Consider the following 18,254-nt stretch of genomic DNA (forward strand, 5'->3'; position numbering starts at 1 on the left):
ATACATGCCTCCCTGCAGCCCTCTGAGGTTAAGCCATGGAGATCAGCAGGCTGTCTCCCCAATTCTTGGCTGGGGCCTCAGTGGAGATAGAGCCTGACAATGCCCATCTTTGTTCTGGTGCATAGAATTCTAAATGCACTGAATGGCCAGGTGGGGCATGAGCATGGGACTGTGAGGGTCCTCTCCTCTGGGAAGCCCTCTAGCTTCTCCAGGCAAATCACCCGGTCTAGACTCCAGACCCTGGCACATGCACTAGTGGCTTGCCTGCCTGCCGTTCTCCTTGTGCTGTGAGCCCTTGGAAGGCAGGGACCATGGGGTCTTAATGATTTCTCTGTCACCCAAGATCCAGCACAAGGCCTGCCATAGAGTTTGTGCTCAGTAAATATTTACTGAATGACACTGACGGATGTATGGATAAGTAAATGTGTGGATGGGTGGATGAATGAATAAATGGATGGATGGGTGGATTGGTGAATGGATGGGTGGAAGGGTGGAGGAATGGGTGGCTGGGTGGATATATGGGGTGGGTGGATGGATGAACGAATGGATGGATGGATGGATGGATGGACGGATGGACTGAAGGATAAATGAATGTATGGATAGGTAGATGGTAGGTGGATGGATGAGTGGGTGTGTGAGTAGATGTATGGGTGGGTGGATAGATGGAAGGATGAATGGATGTATGGATGGGTAGATGGGTAAATGGATGAATGGGTGAGTTGGTGGATGGATGGGTGAATGAATGAATGGATGGCTGGATAAATAGGTAGATAGGGCCAGGCACGGTGGCTCACACCTGTAATCCCAGCACTTTGGGAGGCCGAGGCGGGTGGATCACCTGAGCTCAGGAGTTCGAGACCAGCCTGGCTAACATGATGAAATCCCATCTCTACTAAAAATACAAAAATTAGCCAGATTCAATTTGCTAGTATTTGTTTTTTTGCATCTCTATTCATAAGAAATACTGACCTTTAGTTTTCTTTTCTTGTGATGTCTTTGTTTACTTTTATTATCTGGGTAATAATGACCACTTAGAATAAGTTGGGAAGTGTTTTCCTCTATTTTTTGGAAAGGTTTGTGAAAATTGGTATTAATTCTTTTTACATGTTTGGTAGATTTCAACAGCAAAACCATCTGGGCCTGGGTTTTTCTTTGTTGGTAGTTTTTTTGGTTTTGGTTTTGTTTTGCTTACTAATTCAATGTCTTTACTTGTTTTAAGTCTAAGTTTGGGTCTTTCTTAAAATTTGTTCATTTCATTTATGTTATCAAATTTATTAGCACACAATTGTTTATAGTATTTCTTTATAACCCTTTTTATTTTAGAAAATTTGGTAGTAACATCACCTCTTCCATTCCTGATTGTAGTAATTCAAGTCTTCTCTCCTTTTTTCTTGATGAATCTAGCTGAAGATTTATCAATTTTATTGGTATTTTCAAATAACCAACTTTTGGATTTATTTCCTCTATTGTTTTCCTATTCTTTATTTCACTAATTTCTGCTCTGATCTTTATGATTTTCTTCCTTCTGCTTGCTTTAGGCTTAACTTGCTCTTCTTTTTTCAGTGTATTAAGGTGAAAAGATATTTGCATTTTAAAAGATAATTTTATTAAGTGAATCTCTGGTTGGTAACTCTGTCAGTGATGAGAAGAGAGAAGGGAGGTCTCTTGGCCACTAAAGACATAGTCATACAAGAACAGGGGCAGGAACTCAGAACTTCATTTTATGATGTTTTCCGGCCCCTACTCTGGCTAATTTAGACATGCTGTGAAAAGTCTCTTTTTTTTTTTTTTTTTTTTTTTGAGATGGAGTCTCACTCTGTTGCCCAGGCTGGAGTGCAGTGGCATAATCTCGGCTCACTGCAAGCTCCGCCTCCTGGGTTCACACCATTCTCCTGCCTCAGCCTCCCGAGTAGCTGGGACTACAGGTGCCCACCACCATACCCAGCTAATTTTTTGTATTTTAGTAGAGATGCGATTTCACCATGTTAGTCAGGATGGTCTCGATCTCCTGACCTCGTGATCCACCCGCCTCGGCCTCCCAAAGTGCTGAGATTACAGGCGTGAGCCACCGTGCCTGGATGAAAACTCTTTTTTCTCTGCTCCAGAGTCTAGCTTTCTTATCAAAAATTTTGTCTACAACCTCCAACATGACCACAGCCTCCAATGTGACCATTTCCAGATCTATGATTCTTTCAGTTGTGACAGAAAGTGATTCCCATGCTTATTGGCTTATGTGATTGTTAGGCTCAGTACTGTTAGGTTTGATTCAAGGAGTCTGGCAACATGACCAGGAACTGGTTTCTCTTTCAACACTTCTTAGCTTTGCTTTCTTGAGGTGGGTTCCATTCTTGGTCAGACTTCCCCCTTGCAGTCTTAAAATGGTTGCCAGAGTGCCCAGGGTTCACACTTCTAGCGTCAACTTCAGAGGAGAAAAGTGATAGTTTCCTTCCCAAAAGTCCCAGGGGAAGTCTTATTGATCACTGACTTGCACTGGGTACTTGCCCATCCCTGAACCAATCACTGTAGCTGGGGAGAATGTAAAATGATGATAGGCTAAACTTGTTGCATGATCAACCTCTCACCAGGGTGGAGTCAACACCAACAGAAACACATGGGCTGAAAGTAGAGGAGAGATGCCTCTTAAATTTAAGGCACTGTGGGTGGAAGAAGGAAATGGATACTGGGGAGGCAACCAACCAATGCCTACTCAGGCTCCAAGCTCATCTCCCACTATTCTCCAACATCGGCCTCTCTTCTCCTGCTCATTCCTGCCTCCAGTGCCTCTACTTAGTCTGGACATGTGCCTAGGATTCCTTTCCTCCTTCTCATTCATGCTCCTCCATATCTGTCTTGGGCCATTTTTAGACTCAGTTCAAGCATCAGCAGCCCAAACACTCACCACCATTTGGATCTTCCATCATTTGGATCCATCTGGCTGAAAGAATCAGAACATACCTGGTGGTTGAGACACATCGGTGTGGATTTTTGTACTGTCAAGGTATATTTATAGGCAGATCCAAGGTTGGCTCAGCTGTTCCATCAAGGACCCAGATTTTCCCAGCTTTCTTCATCACTCTCTGTTAGCATGTTAGCCTTGCCATCTCATGACTACAAGATGGCTACTGCAGCTGCAAGCATTATGCCCACAAAGGCAGAATGTAGGGAGTGAGGGGAATTGGGGCAGAGAGAGAGATCAATCTTCTCATCTTGCTCTCTCTTGCCTTTTATCATGGAGCTAAAATCCTCCAGAAACGTCTTCTGTGTCTCATTAGCCATCACCAAGTCCTATAGCCAGCTCTAGCTGCAATGCCACTGGGAGAGGAGAATGGGAGAGCCATGTCTGATTAAGATCAATCATGAGGCCAGGTGTGGTGGCTCACACATGGAATACCAGCACTTTTGGAGGCTGAGGAGATAGGATCATTTGAGGCCGGGAATTTGTGACATGCCTGGGCAACATAGTGAGATCCTGTGTCTGCAAAAAATTTAAAAATTGTCTGGGTATGGTGGCAAGTGCCTGTAGTCCCAGGTACTCAGGAGGCTGAGGCGGGAGGATCACCTGAGCCCAGGAGTTGGAGACTGCAGTGAGCTATGATTGAGCCAACACATTCTAGCCTGGGTGACAGAGCAAAGCCCTGTCTCTTAAAACAACAACAACAACAAAAAAAGCCTAATGAGTGATATCCCTGAGGACAAAAATCAGCAAGAAAGAAGTGAGGATGGCCACAGTTCTCTGCACAGTACCCTTACTCTGCAATGACAGAGTTCATTCCTGGCACGCTCCCATGATGTGCTGGCTCTGCCCTTGAGCCAGGTGGCCTGTGGGGCTTGCTGAGACTAGATGGTCTTGGACAAAAGACATCAAGGCAAAGGATAAACCAACAGCAACTTCATGCAGGCTGGGGCGTCCACCATGGAACCACAGAGAAGTACGGATGTGAAAATGTGAGATCCTTGTCCAATTCTAGACATTTAGCCACATAAAACTTTTGCAGGAATTTCTCAGTTGCTCTGAATGGACTAGACTGTAAACAATTACCAACCCACATGGCCCCTGACTCTATCATGGTTCCCAGCACAGACTATACAATGAAGCCCAAATTCCTTAGCAAGTCAAAATGGTCATTGCCAACTGAACTGAGTGCACAAAGGAAAGGCCACACGAGGACACAGAAAGAGGGTTGGTATCTGTGAGCCAAAGAGAGAGGCTTCAGGAGATATCAACCCTGTTGACACCTTGATCTTGGACTTCTAGGCTCCAAAACTGCAAGAAAATTAATTTCTGTTGTTGAAGACCCCCAGTCTGTGGTATTTTGTTATAGTGGTCCCAGCAGAGTAGACAACAGCCATTCCAATGCAGGCTCCTGAGCCAGCCATTCCAAACTTACATTCTGCCATGCACTTCGGACTCCAGTTTCCAAATAATCCTTGTTATTTTCAGAGCACACTGTATCCTCTCTCACTTCCATGCCTGTGAGAGTGTGATTCCCTTCGGCCCAGAATGTCCCTTTCTACCTTCAAGATCCAGCTGAAAGTCACCAAACGTCCCTCTGAAATCCCAACACAGAATCCACAGCCTTCACAAGACAACATCCATGGTGTATGGCACTGCCTCCCTGACAAATGCATGGAGATGCCTTCAAAGGCAGGAGCGGGGCAACTTCATTTCTTTTTCTCCAAACTGGAATGAGACCTGGCATACACGAGGTGTTCAGCAAGAGCTAGTGCCATGGAGAGGTCAGAAGTGAAAGGGGCCACGTCTGCATGCTGTTTGTGGACCCTCCTTTGCTGTCCAGCACAGTACTGAGTTTACATTTGGAGCTCAATTAATACCTGTTGAACCATTCCCCCACCCAATGAAAAAAGGAAGCAAACACTCCAGATTCTGACATCCACAGCAACTTCTGTGCTAAAATGGAAAACACCTGCCATACTGTAACTCCCACTCGTAGATGCATTTCACACAAAGTTTTACAGCAAAGCTAACCAAACTGGTGAAAGTACAGCCATCCAGTATCTCAAGGGGTAACCTGCAGGGAATATTCTTCTTCTAGGTGTCACTAACTCCTTCGGTGATACTTCTGGATTTAGGTGCTCCTTTCCTGCACAAAAGATTAATGCCTTGAAGCCATACTCAGCAGAAATGCTTATATTCTTTTCCTGCAAAACTGTGGCAGTAGAGACTTCAGGAATCATCCTCTCTCAGTCATCCCACTGTAAATATGAGGAAGTTGAATCATCCATGCAACAAACGTGTTTTGATCCCTTATTTTGTGCCAGGTATGAAACTCTACAAGAGGCATGTGTTGGAGAAGATAGAAAAAAGCTAAACATGAATTCTGCGCTGGAGAAGCTCATAGGTTGTTCTACTCTTGCAAGATGCAAACTATCCCAGAGTTATAGCAAAAGAAAAAACTTCCGGGAACTTGCTGGAGAGTCTAGAGCTGGTACCTTGTCTAAAGTTACTCAGAGGCAGAGGTAGTAATAAGACTTCAACCCTCGTCCCAACTCTTAATACAAATATATTTTCCCCCATGCAACAGATTTCAAAAATGACCACAAAATATTCTATCCTCCATCCTTGCTCCTTGGACATGCCTTCACATACTGCCTCTGGGCTGGCCTCCTGATGTGCTCTGGCCAGTGGGACATTCACAAACATGATACAGGAGAGACTTCAAAAGCACTTGCATACTGGCATCTGTTCTCATTGCTCTTGAAAAACTGCCACCTTAATAACAGATCCAGGCCAGTCTGAGAAAGCATGATAAACCACATGGACAAGAACTGAGGTGATCCCACCAACAGCCTGCCAACACCAGATGTGGTAAAGCCATCCAAGACTGGCAAGCCTCTAGCTGGCCTGCCAGTGCCTGCTGATCCACAACTGACCATTGATACATGCAGGAGCCCAGCTGGGAGCAACAGAAGACCCATCCAGCTGAGCCCAGCACTAATTGCCAACCCACAGAATCATGGGCTGAGTAACAGCAATAGATTCCTAACATACCCCAGACTATCCTGCCCACTCTGGATCTAGCACATGGCCCTTGTAGTAACAGTCTCACTCTCTGCACCAGAAACATTTCTACCAACCATGATAACGTAATCAGGACCAAAGGAAAAACATATGCCAAAGACTGGAATACCTTAAGACATGGACCACTGAAAATTGACTGGATGCTCTAAGGAAGGCTTATTTAAGTTGACTTCCAGCTATAATAGCTAAGGGTTGTTTGGTTCTCCTTCCAGTCAAGAGTTATGCCACAAATCCTGTACTGCGTTCCACATAAAAGAAAAGTGTTGAGCTACCCTTATTATGTGTTATCTCAAAAAGAATTTCACACCGAAGGCCGGCTTCCTTGTGGCTTTCTTGTTTTGTTTACTTTTAAAAGAAGCACCCAGCAACTGCAGAAGTTTATCAGGGAGTCTGAAATCTCCTTGACATGGAACTGAGTTTCATTTGAAGAAACAAAAAAGTTAAGAAAAAAAAGGTGAGTAACCTGAGGCCTGGGGAAAGCCTGTGGCCTGGTGTGGTGAGGGCAGCAGTCAGGCTGGAATCTGTCAAAAGCATGATTGCTTTCATACTGGGTCCTCTGTGACTGGCGCTTGCCATGAGGGTGGAGGGAAGTAAGGGGTAACGGTGGGCAATCGACAAGCCCGGCACAGGTCCGCAGAGTCCCCAGAATGATGGTGCAGGGAGATGAAGCGGACAAAGGAATCAGGAGAGTTCATGTTGACCCCTCAGGGAGCCCACGTTTCTCTCTTACCTGCACCAGCCATGTGGGAAAGGTGCTATTAGTCCTCATTTTAAAGATGAGAAAACTGCTGCAGTGATGGGTCAGTAGCATCTCTGGAGGCCCATACCTGGCTGGTGTTGACCAGGGTGTGGTCCTGGCAGTCCTGTCCCAGGACCTCTGCTCTTCTGCAGGCACCATTGGCTTTTGCTGTTCAGAGAGGCTATGTTTCCCTGAAACACGTCTCTTCAAGATTGACGGAAGAGGATAAACAGAGGGGAACTTCTAAAATGTCTAAAGACAGCAATTTCCTAACTAAAGGTTTTTAATCTCTAATCCAGTAGACTGTCAATGACCTGGGAAAATTGACATGCCTTGACAAGGAGACATTAACCAGAGGCTGTATGTGGCTGCCTGTGCAGTTTTTTTGTGCCCTTCCATCTCTTTCCCTTTTCATTCTTTTTTCCCCTGCTTCCCTCCTTTTTGTTTGGGGCCCCCTCATAAGAGTCTGCCACTTTCTTCCGACTCTTGTTCTCCCAGAGTCCTCCTGGGCTCCTGTTCCTCCCACAGTTTCTCCCCTCCTCCCACCTATCTCCTGGCTGCTCTAAGTAGGTCTCTGGCCATCTCTTCTGAGGTCCATCTGCACTTATTAGCAGCCTCGGCGGGCATCACTTAGATGCCCACATACTTCTAACCACTGTCAACAGACCCAGCAAAATGGAGGCTGGCCAAATGGCTTCCCATGGGAGACAGGGGTCTGGTACCTCTCCAAGCCCTGCTCCAAACCGGACATTTGCTGGGGAGGGCTAACTTGTAGTTTAAATTGATCAGAAGAAGGCATAAGGGAAACTTCTGGAGGAAAAGCCTGAAGCAGAAGCAATGTGATCAGGAGGCTGCCCTGCAGCCCTGAGCCAGTCCTGTGGCAGCCTGAGAAACTCCTTTCATCCCCTGGGCCTCAGTCTTTCCATCTATGAAATGATGAGGGTGGCACAGGACTCCGGGGTCATTGACCCCCATTTTGAGAGTCTGGTGGAGCCTATGATCCATCTTCCTTTCCTAGAAAAATGTACATACCCCTTTGATGTCAAAAGCCCCAGATTCTAACCCCCAAAAACTATCCATGAACCTCCTGTAAGTCCCCAAGGTCAGGGACAGCTGCTGATCTCTAAAGATACCTTACTGCTCAGTCTGTTGTTTTCCTACTCTTCATTCTCTCCTCTATCCTTCCTCCTCCTTATTTTTCCCCTTCCCCTCTTCTCTTCTTCCTTTCTTCTCTCCTTCCTTCCTTCCTTCCTTCTTTCCTTCCTTCCTTTCCTCCCTGCCTCCCTCCCGCTCTCCCTTCCTCTCTTCAGAATGTTGCTAGAGCTGTGACTCCCTGGAAGGTGAGGCATACCTTCTCATCACCATATACAAGAGACTTTGCGGAACATCAAGCATGGGAATAAATGGTAAGCATTAGCCCGGGAGAGAGGCATGTTAGCAGATGGACACAAAGGTCAACTTGGGGCAGCTGCAAGTGTAGGAACACACAACACACAGCTCTTCTTATAGCCCTCAAACACACAGAGAACAATGTCACCCCGTTTCACTTGCTGACCACCGCAGCATCCCCACCCCCATCCCCTAATGAACAAGGCTGTGTGAAATGAAAAGAAACTCCTACCAACAAGAATCTTGGATGACCCTACAATATGGGACAAGGGTCATCTTGTCATCTCAGCTGTAAAAATTTGCACCAGTAAAGACCATTTCCTCCGTGTATACAATGACCAATAGTTTGGTTTGCATTCATGGACAAAGTGCATCTGGGATTAAGATCTAAACCTAAAAGGTGCCAATAAATAGACAATGGTGGACAAAGGTTGCTATTCAGGGAGCAGCTTATTCTGCTATTTTTTTTTCTTCGACTCTACTGCAAAACAAAGCCAGATTTGTATCAGCAGAACATTCTTACAGCAACTGGAAGAAATTATCCCTTAAAGAAGCTGTTGGAAAACTCAACTGCAAGAATAGCAGCCGGCCTTGCCTCTTGCCATCAAAAGATCTTTGCTATTTGAAGAGTATTTTTAAAAAGCCCAGAAGAAATGTCCTGTTTAAAAATAAAACAATTTGCTATGCTATCACAAAGGCAGAAGCATCAGAAGGAGAAATAACAGCTTCATACAAGAAAAACAAACTTCTGGAAATTCTTAAAATGGACTACTTAAAAGGTGCTACTAAAATGCAATAATCTGACTAAAAATAATGTCATTGCTAGAAGATGCATGGTAGGGCCCATTTTCTCAGAGTTTAAGAGTAAATTTTATGGAACAACAGACATATGTCAAAGGTGCTTCACTTTTTTTTCCTCCTTGTGGGGAGAGGGTGTAAGCTGATTCCTTCCTTACCTTCAGCAGAGTCACTCGTGATTCATATTGATTGATATTGTAATTGGTGACGTCTGAAATGTAATCAGTTCGTTGGCCACTGCTTCTCCTCACTCCCCTCCTGGCTTATCCCATGGCTGTGTCAACAAATGACCCACAGCTTGCGATGATCCCATGCATCCTCCTTGCCACACAGCAGCCTCACCGTGTTCCGAGCAAAGAATACATTAAAGGTGTGTGCTGTGAAGGAGAATCCCACATTCCCACACCCTCAATAACACCAGCTCCTTCTGCCATCACTCCAGAGACACCTGGGAGTCACCCTCCTTCTCTCTCTGCTGCCCATGCATCCTCAGATACAGTCCATGTTCATCTCTCCATCTCCCGCTACCACGCGGTGCTACGTCTTTGCCATGACTCAGCCTTCTTTGCCTTGCGCCTATATTACTATGAACCTCTCCATCTAGCTGGTTATTTGAGATACAATGCTGGGGCCCCTACACCCACCCTTTGGCTCATGCTTTTGTGTTTGGGTCCTCTCCCCCACGTGCCCTTTCCGAGGGTGGAACACCATCCAGGACACAGGACAGAAGGGCAAGTAGGAGCTGCGACCCAGCCCACGCTCTGCTCACCAACTCATGGGGCAGCCTCTGCCCAGTGGGCACCTCTGTCTGATTTGCACAAAGGCTCTGCGTGGCACAGCAGCAGCCCTGCCTCTAGGTCCTGGCTGCATCATATTATAATTATCCGTGTGTTGGTCCATCCCACCCCTTCATCAGATGCATGATCTTTGCCACCCTTTCCCCACCCTGGTGCCCAAGGACCATGTAGACGTCAATAAGGAAGTATTTGCTGAATGAATCGCTGCTTTGGATCCTGGGAGAGGAGAGCAAGGAGCCGTATGGGGTAGCCACAGAGCTGCATGCGAGGGGCGCTGAGCAGGAGCCAGGCCGTCCTCACCCCTGCAGAGACTGACAGAGTGGGGTTCAAAATGGCCACTTGAAGGGACAATAAGCTGTGTGATTTAGCTGACCCCAGGGAGCATCTGCGCTAAACCAGCTGGCTGGTGATGCGGGAACACCTAGTCGCAGGTGGCGTGAGTTCAGAAGGGCTACAGGGTTCAGCAGCTGCGGCCTGGGGAGATGGAAATTCACACTCCCTTCTACACTCAAAGATGAAAACAGGACCTGCAGAAGGTTTCCTGGAACACTGAACAAACACCCAAAGCAGGGGGTGGGGGAAAGAAAGCACTAAACAGCCAGCTGACAACCTGATTAGAAAACCTAAGGGCGGGGAAGGAAAAGCCAGTCCCACCTTTGAGGACAAAGTCTCAGGAAGGCCGTGGGGATGGAATTATGTCCAAGCAGATGGTGAAAATTCTTCACCTCCGGATGGATCCAGATGGCTGGGAGGGGCCCTTATTTCCCAGACCCACAGGTGCCACACCCGTGTCTGGCTGGGGGCTGATGTGAGGAGGATATTACAAGGACGCAAGAAGGGGGTATGTTCTGTATCACTTAAATCTACCCAGGCCTCAGGGCATGGCCTCTCCTCCAGGTAAACTGGCATAGGTGGGGGAAGTGCCCGAGGATGGCACTGCCCATTGCTGTAGACACACACAGGGAGTGAAGGCTTCATGGAGAAAGGGATCAACATGGGCCTAGAACGGGAGGGCTGTGATGGGGACCATCACTGAGTCCTACTCCCGGGAGCAAGCGAAGGAACTGCAGGAGGGAGGAGCCCTGTCTTATTGGTTCTAGATCCACTGAAAGTGGCCACAGTTCTGAGGACTTGGGCAGGTTCCAGAAACAATGCCAAATCTCCCTTGCTAGTCCATCCACGGCCTGTGTTCCCCTTGCAGCACCTAGCTCCGCGTCACCGACAGGAAAATCCTGAAAACCATGCAGGCTGCACCCTGGCCCCGAGGCAGCTCAGACCGGTGGAGCTGGCCAGGTGGGAGAGGAGGGAGCCATGGTGAGGGGGTGACTACAAAGTTCCTGGAGAGAAAAGCCAGGTGACCGAGGTCTGAGGCAAGAAAGGACTAGAAGGCAAGGCCAGTAAGGTTCGGAGAAAGGGCTTATGTTCCAGAAGGTCTCCATAAATGCAGGGGAATTTGGAACAAAATGCTAAACAGAGATTTAAAGGAGGAGGCACTTACTGGAGGTGTGAGGGCAGGGCTCTGGTGGAAGTGGGGAGGGCTGGCCTCCCAGTCGTGTGTCTTGGGACATCAGCGAGGGAGGGACAATCACACTTTAAGCCAGTTCCTTCAATACACCAGTTGTTATCATTGTAACAGAAGCTACAGAAAAGAAAGTGGGCCAGCTCTCCAGAGTTGAGGGGCTGCCGGGAAGGCCAAGTGGCACGAGCCGGTGGATGGACTAGCACTGAGGAAAGATGAGAGTGAGATGTGTCCACTCGGTAACCCTCTACTCAGCACCTCCTTCATGCCAGGCCTTGCAGATGAACAGCAAATATGGTCTGCTCCATGCCTTGAACTCACTGCCTGGCAGGGGTCAGAGTTGTACAATCATATAATTACAGCCTGCTCTCCAGCCTTCCTGGTCATCCAGTGTCAAATGAGGATATTTTTGGAGTCTAAGTCATCATATTGCACAGTGTTTTCAGACCGCACCCTTCCCTCACCTGAGCTCATGGGTAAGGAATTCTCACAGTTAACTTCTAGGCCTCCTTTCTATGGACTGAGAGCCACTTGGTTGGCTGAATACAAAGGTGCTAAATATTTCTCAAAGGGGCACAAGAGAAACTGTGACTTCCTAGCTCAAGAGCCCACAAAGCGGCTTGCCCCCATCCATGGGCCAGTCTCCATCGCCCTGCTAATAGCATCAGTGGACATTTGCTCATGATCCAGTATCCCCCTTTTTTTTTTTTGAGATGGAGTCTTGCTCTGTCACCCAGGCTGGAGTGCAGTGGCGCGATCTCCGCTCACTGCAACCTCTGCATCCTGGGTTCAAGCGATTCTCCTGCCTCAGCCTCCTGAGTAGCGGGGGCTACAGGCGTCTGCCACCACACCCGGGTAATTTTTTGTATTTTTAGTAGAGAGGGAATTTCACCACTTTTGGCCAGGCTGGTCTCGAACTCCTGACCTCAAGTGATCCACCCACCTCAGCCTCCCGATATGTTGGGATTATAGGCGTGAGCCACTGCACCCGGCCAATATTTTTAAATTCCAGCATGCTGAATTGGATAAGGCAGCCAGTCAGGCAAGGGCATAAATTCTGTTTTTTGTTATTGTTGTTGTTGTTTTCAGAATGGATACCTATCTCTATTTTTTTTTTAAGAGACAGAATTTCAACACGTTGCCCGGGCTGGTCTCAAACTCCTGGTCTCAAGGAATTTCCCGCCTCTGTCTTCTGAGTTTCTGGGGCTACAGATGTGTACCACGGAACCCAGCTCATTTCCCACCTTTGATATATTATGAGCAAACGATTAGGGAGAATTAATTATTCTCTTCCTCTTTACCCTAGGAAATGATGTTTACCCTAACCCAAAATGTAAGAATTTATCAGGAAAACACTACCTATAAAGACGAAATCTGTCCTGCTTGGTGGTGTAAGAACAATTGGATTTGGTCCACGTCAGAAGATTGCAGACCAAATCCCACTACTGCCAGCAGGGTCATTTGGAGAAAGATACTTTGTAACATTGGACCTCTGTTTCCTCATCTGTAAAATGGGAATAGTAAGAATAATAATGCTTGTCTCACAGATTGATGTGAAGGTAAAATGAGGTCATGTGTGCACAGAATCTAGTCCAGACCCTAGAACATACTTAGCACTCAATTAATATGAGATAATTGTGCCATGCCTTAAGTATAAGATTTGTTATTACCGTAAACACTACAGCATGAATTTGCCTTGGCACTGCCAAATGGAGGTTTAAGCTCTGATTCCTGATGATGAAATACAGAGACTCTGGCCTGCTACGTTAAAAACAGCACTGATGGTAAAGGCTAACCCAAGACATGCTTTCTCTTTCTCAGGGTCCAGTCCGAGGAGGCTGGTGTTTATACGACAGAATTTGCTTCCATAAAGCGGGTTAAGCCAGTGCAGCGGCTGACACCTGTGGCTTAGTGTTGCTCCGAGCCACCTGCAGAGCCAGTCTTGGAACCCAGCAGGTCCTCTGAGGGCAATATGTCTCTGTAGGTGCTCATGGCAGGCTCCAGGAGCTGGAGGTAACTGGTTGGCCAGAAAATCCACCCAAACCAGTACTGACTAACCGAGGCTGGCACAGATCCTTCTGCATAATAAGATATCCACAGGCCCCCGGGGTGGCTTCTGAGGTCCCTAGGGTCTCTATGAGGAAGATAGCAGAGGCGGGGCTGGAGATGAGGTGCTCTTAACCCAGGTTTTGACCACAGTTGGTACAGTAGTGGGGGAGGGTTCAGTCTCCTCTTTTTTTGCCCCTTGCTTTTCCTCCCTTCTTTCTTCCTAACTGGGAGGAGGCAGGATTGCACAAAGCGAGGCCCTAGTTTTGCTGAAGAGGGGTAAAAAGCCTGGGGGGAAAGATTGAAGCCCTGGTGACTTGAGGTCCCCTCCCTCTTCCTAAAAGCAGAGTGAATGATTCTGTGCAGGCAATAATAATAATACTTATTATAATGATGCTGCGGGGGTCTCCCAGATCATGCAAGAGGGCAGGCAGGCTGAGCAGCTGGTCTCAGTTATGAAGATACAGAGGTGTTTCATGCTGGCTGGCACAAACCTCTGCCCTGAGCCCCCACCCTAGGACCCCCATGACTGCCCCAAGATCCAGCAAGCACAGAGTTAACATGAGTCATGGCAAGGGGCCTCCAGGACCTCTGCGTCATCTCCAGGGGCTGGAGGCAGGGTAGGGCAGGTAGGTAGGACCTTGGCCAGCCCCTTCCTCTTTGGTAAACTGAGGATAACACTATGGAAAGTGTTCATACATGCTCATGGTTCTGTTGCTCTTTCTATTTCAGTGCTCCTGCCCTCAATATTTTTTTCCCTTAACCTTTTCTAGACCCATAGGTTTCTTCCAAATCCTGGGGCCGAACTGCCTCAACCATCCACCTCTGTTCTTAAGCCCATCAGCACCCACCACAAGGCGGACGCTGACATCCAAGAGGCAGCTCAGTTTAAATTAAGAAGTTGAGTTATCATCTCTAACTAGAGCAAAAGCAACGGAGCAGAGAGGGCTCCCTGCAATGCAACTTCAGCACAGAGATTGTGAAAACCACCCGCAGGCGAAGGGAGGGCAGGGCAGCCAACTTGACCGTTTCTAACCCACTGACCCACCACCCTCCCCCTGTGCCAGGACTGCAGAACCTCTTTATTTTTGTTGACTTCGAACTAGGACAACCTCACTACTTAACCAACAAAGCCCCCCAAGTCTGAGACTCAGACATTAAAAACTTCTATTTTCAATTATTTGTCTTCTTTCTGTATATTGATCAAATTACCACATACCACTAATCTGTTAGAAATTAATCCAAGATTGAGCAATTCTACAGCCAGTTAAGTCAGAGTGGAGAATTAATGATTAATTAGCATCATAATGCTCAACAACCCCTCCACTTCCTCTAATGCATATGCACGTACAGACACATTCTTTAAGAAATGTATTACCAGAACTGGTAGGAACTCTTCTCAGCACGTTACCCACTTGAAAACACTAGAGAGAAACCATAGCCAGTCTGTGTAGCTGCCCTGAAGCTATGACTCTATGCCGGGTTTTAAAAGTCCATATCTCTGTGTTTTTAACGTGCAGCTCCCTGGATCATAGATACCTTGATGAAGACAGAGAAGAAATTTTACACCTGTGTGAGGGTTGGGTGATTACCGGAGCACAAAGAGAGACATAATCCAACCACACAATGATCCCTAGGAGACAAGAGGCCTACAAAACAGGTAAAATGTCCCTGGAACAGGAAATGTTCTTGTCACCAGGCCAATTGGTTACCACAAATAAATTCTTTTTCCAAATAACACAAACAAGCAGGGTTTTCCTGCTTCATCCAAGAGGAGGGAGCAGCAGCAGGAGACCAGCTGTCTTGTGTATAGTCCCAATGCTTGCTTCTAATAGCAAGACAAATCCTTGATGGAAAATGTACAAAGTAATTGAGCTGGCAAGGAATCAGAAGGAAATACCCAGGCCCCTTTCTTCCTGGTGACACATGTATGCCATCTTCAGAAGCTCAGAAACAAGCAGGAAAAGTGAGCAAAGGTGAAGATATATGTATTACTTCGGGTTTCTCATCCATCTAGGGGATTTTCTTTAATTGTCGGGTTTGATTTTAAATGAATGCCTGTACAACAGGAAATCAACTCCAGTACAAAAAATAAAGTCATGTGGAATTTTTGAAAATTGCCATACGGTAGGATCCATATCTGAGTTGTTATAATGAAAAAAGAATTCCTGCTTCTTAAATTTAAAAATTATAAAGTATACATTTTAGCTTTGTTAACATTGCTCAGCCTAACATTAAAACGGCAGGGGAAGTAGGTCATAGAGAAAGCGGCCCCGCCCCACATGGCACATGATAACGACCAGAGGAGAAGCAGGGGCCATGTTCCCCTGTCACCTGGGGTGACTTTCTGGGGAAGACTTACTTGGGCGTGCCTGTGGGTTTCCAGTACCTGCAGAAGAGGTACTGTCCGTCTGCATTGACCAGGTGAGGGAGGTCCTGGTAGGGAATGCTCTGCGGGGTCCGCCTGGGGGAACTTTCCTCTGGCATGCTGGAAGGGTCTTCAGGTCCTAGAAGGAAAAGTGACATATTCCAAAGTCAGAAATATCTCAAGAACATGTATGGATAGGAGAGAAAAGTCTAGTTCAGAGTCAGTAACATTTTTTTAAAAGCAGTTTAAAAAACCCCTCTGTTTCAAAGGTTTAAAACATACATACATTTCTTGCAAACCTCTCCAACACTGAAAAATCCCATTTGTTCTTAAGAAAATGCTCACTTTATTTTTTAAGTGCCTCATTACAGCTTTTCCCCCTTCCCATCTGTGTTTATTTTAAATCATTTCAGGAAACTTCATCTTAAAGACTATTTTAGCTGTAATCAAGTGGAAATTATAGTCAGCTCTATGGGTACAAAGACCCAGCTGCAAGAAGACCCATCTATCTTAAAATCTCCAAGGAACAGTTTCAAGTGGGCACAATAATGAGGTGGATGATACTCAGATTATTCCTCCCATCTGAAATTCCAAGGATACATGACAAACCTGTTTCCATTATGTGCTGGCGTTTGCATTCCACAACCACGACAGCCTGGAGAATCAGAACCAGGCAAATCGGGCTGTTCCCTCATCTGGGCGGCCCCAAGGCAGCAGGAAGGCAGCTCCGAGCCCTCTTCCCGCACCCAGACCCTGCCTTTCGGGCTGGGGCGCTCAGCCGGGAGCCTGCTTCCAGCTCCCACCGGCAGGCTCTCCGGGGCTCCCCTCCCTCCCCAGGGCGGGGAGCGTCGCTGCGATTCTCCACTACTAGTTCATGTCATCACTTTTCCTAAACAAATCGCTAGAGGGGCTCGGAGAAGGGAGGGGCCCGGGAAACTGGGAAACTAGCTCCGCGCACACCGAGGCACCTCGCAGACGCACAAATGCGGGTGCCCAAGGCAAAGTCGCCCCCAAGGCTTCTCACAAACTTTGCTTCCTGTGCGTCTCCGACAGCACAGGACACGTAGCCCCGAAGCTGTCATCGGAAATGCCGCTGGGAAAACCGGGTGGGCTTCGCCGGGTGTCTGCACCGGGGAAGGTGGGGACTAGAAAGATGGAGTTGATGGGGACAAGTTGGTTTGGGGGCTGGTGCGAAAGAGCAGGGAGGGCGCGCGCGCGCGCACACGCGCGCACACTCGGACACGCGCGCACACACCGTGCACACACACACACGCACACATGGGTAGCGGGAGCCCACGCCGGGCGTGTCCGGGACCCCAATGCTGCTCCCCACCCCTGACGGCGGCACTGGCGGGCTGGGGCAGGGGCCGGGAGGCAGTTACCGGGGCCACGAGCGCCGCTGTCGCGTTCCCCGAGCGCAGCAGATCCTCGTTTGCGGCGGGCCAGGGCCGGGACGAGCTGCGCGCGACCAGCTTCGCGGCGACAGGGTGCGGCGTCTGCGCCGCCACTTTATCCCCGGGCCGGCTCAGCGGCGGGGGCGGCCCGAGATGGGTGGGGACGCGCGGGACCCGGCGGGCGGCGGGCGGCGCGGGGAGGCGGCGCCCGGGGCCCACGTGTGCCCGGCCCGCGGGGAGGAGCGGGGGCGCCGCCCGCCGACCCAGCCACGCACTCCTCTCCTCCGCGCCTCGTGGACAGCCGCGCCCCGGGGTGGCCGCCCGAGGACTGTCAGGGAGGCCTGAACTGAGCTGGGTTCATGGGAGCCTCAGCGCGGGAGGACACACCACACCCACGGGCACACGCGCGCACACAGACCCACAGGCACCACACGTACACAGACAACTCGCGCAGGGCCGCACACTCACCACACGTGTACACATGTGCACTCCCAAAGTCACTACACTGCACGCAGGGACATACAGACACACATCCCAGAGATACCACATGCATACAGACACACACAGACCACACATGCATGCACACACACAAGCCGAGACATAGGCACAGACAACCCACAGAGACACAGATGTGCACAGACATATGCAGACTATACACCTGGCCCACACATAGACACAGACACACTCACATCATACACACACAGTCGCACACAGACACACTCACACTTCATTGCAGTCAGACACATACAATGCTGGAGGGGCAATTAGCCGGTCGTGGTGGCATGCGCCTGTAGTCCCAGCTACTCAGGAGAATCGCTTGAACCCGGGAGGCAGAGGTTGCAGTGAGCCGATACCACACCATTGCACTTCAGCCTGGGTGACAGAGTGAGACTCCATCTCAGGGAAAAAAAATGCTGGAGGGGGTCCACTTGACTCTAGGGTAGTGTAAAAGCAGATGGTGCATGCCTACAAATGCCTTGTCCCTTCCTGGCAATCCCCAGCAACTCTCCCGTTCCCAGCGGCTGTGACCCCCAGATAAAACCTCTGGTGCATCTACACAGGCCAGGGCACAGTCTGAGCTCTGTCCAGTATAACTAGCAACGTGGCCGTGGAGGGTAAGGCCACTGGACTGAGACTCCACACCACCTGGGTTGAACATTAGCT

General features: G+C 48.5%; 1 protein-coding gene across 6 annotated transcripts in view; it reads right to left on the reverse strand.

Moving 5' to 3' along the window:
- The window catches only part of MGLL (monoglyceride lipase), a 131,492-nt gene extending 114,262 nt beyond the window's left edge, over window positions 1-17,230 (reverse strand). For 3 of the 6 annotated variants that reach the window (XM_057301890.2, XM_057301889.2, XM_003815247.4), the window contains exons 1-2: window positions 17,079-17,230; window positions 15,691-15,835 (exon numbers count right to left, since the gene is read on the reverse strand). In XM_057301890.2, coding sequence (XP_057157873.1) covers window positions 15,691-15,815 — 125 coding nt within the window. In that variant the 5' untranslated portion in view covers window positions 15,816-15,835; window positions 17,079-17,230. Of the gene's footprint in view, window positions 1-15,690; window positions 15,836-16,305; window positions 16,886-17,078 lie in introns of those variants that run through there. The other 3 variants (XM_003815249.5, XM_003815248.5, XM_055110397.2) reach the window with 3 other exon arrangements.
- Between the last annotated feature and the right edge of the window lie 1,024 nt (window positions 17,231-18,254).

The sequence above is a fragment of the Pan paniscus genome, chromosome 2 (assembly GCF_029289425.2).
Source record: "Pan paniscus chromosome 2, NHGRI_mPanPan1-v2.0_pri, whole genome shotgun sequence".
NCBI lineage: Eukaryota > Metazoa > Chordata > Mammalia > Primates > Hominidae > Pan > Pan paniscus.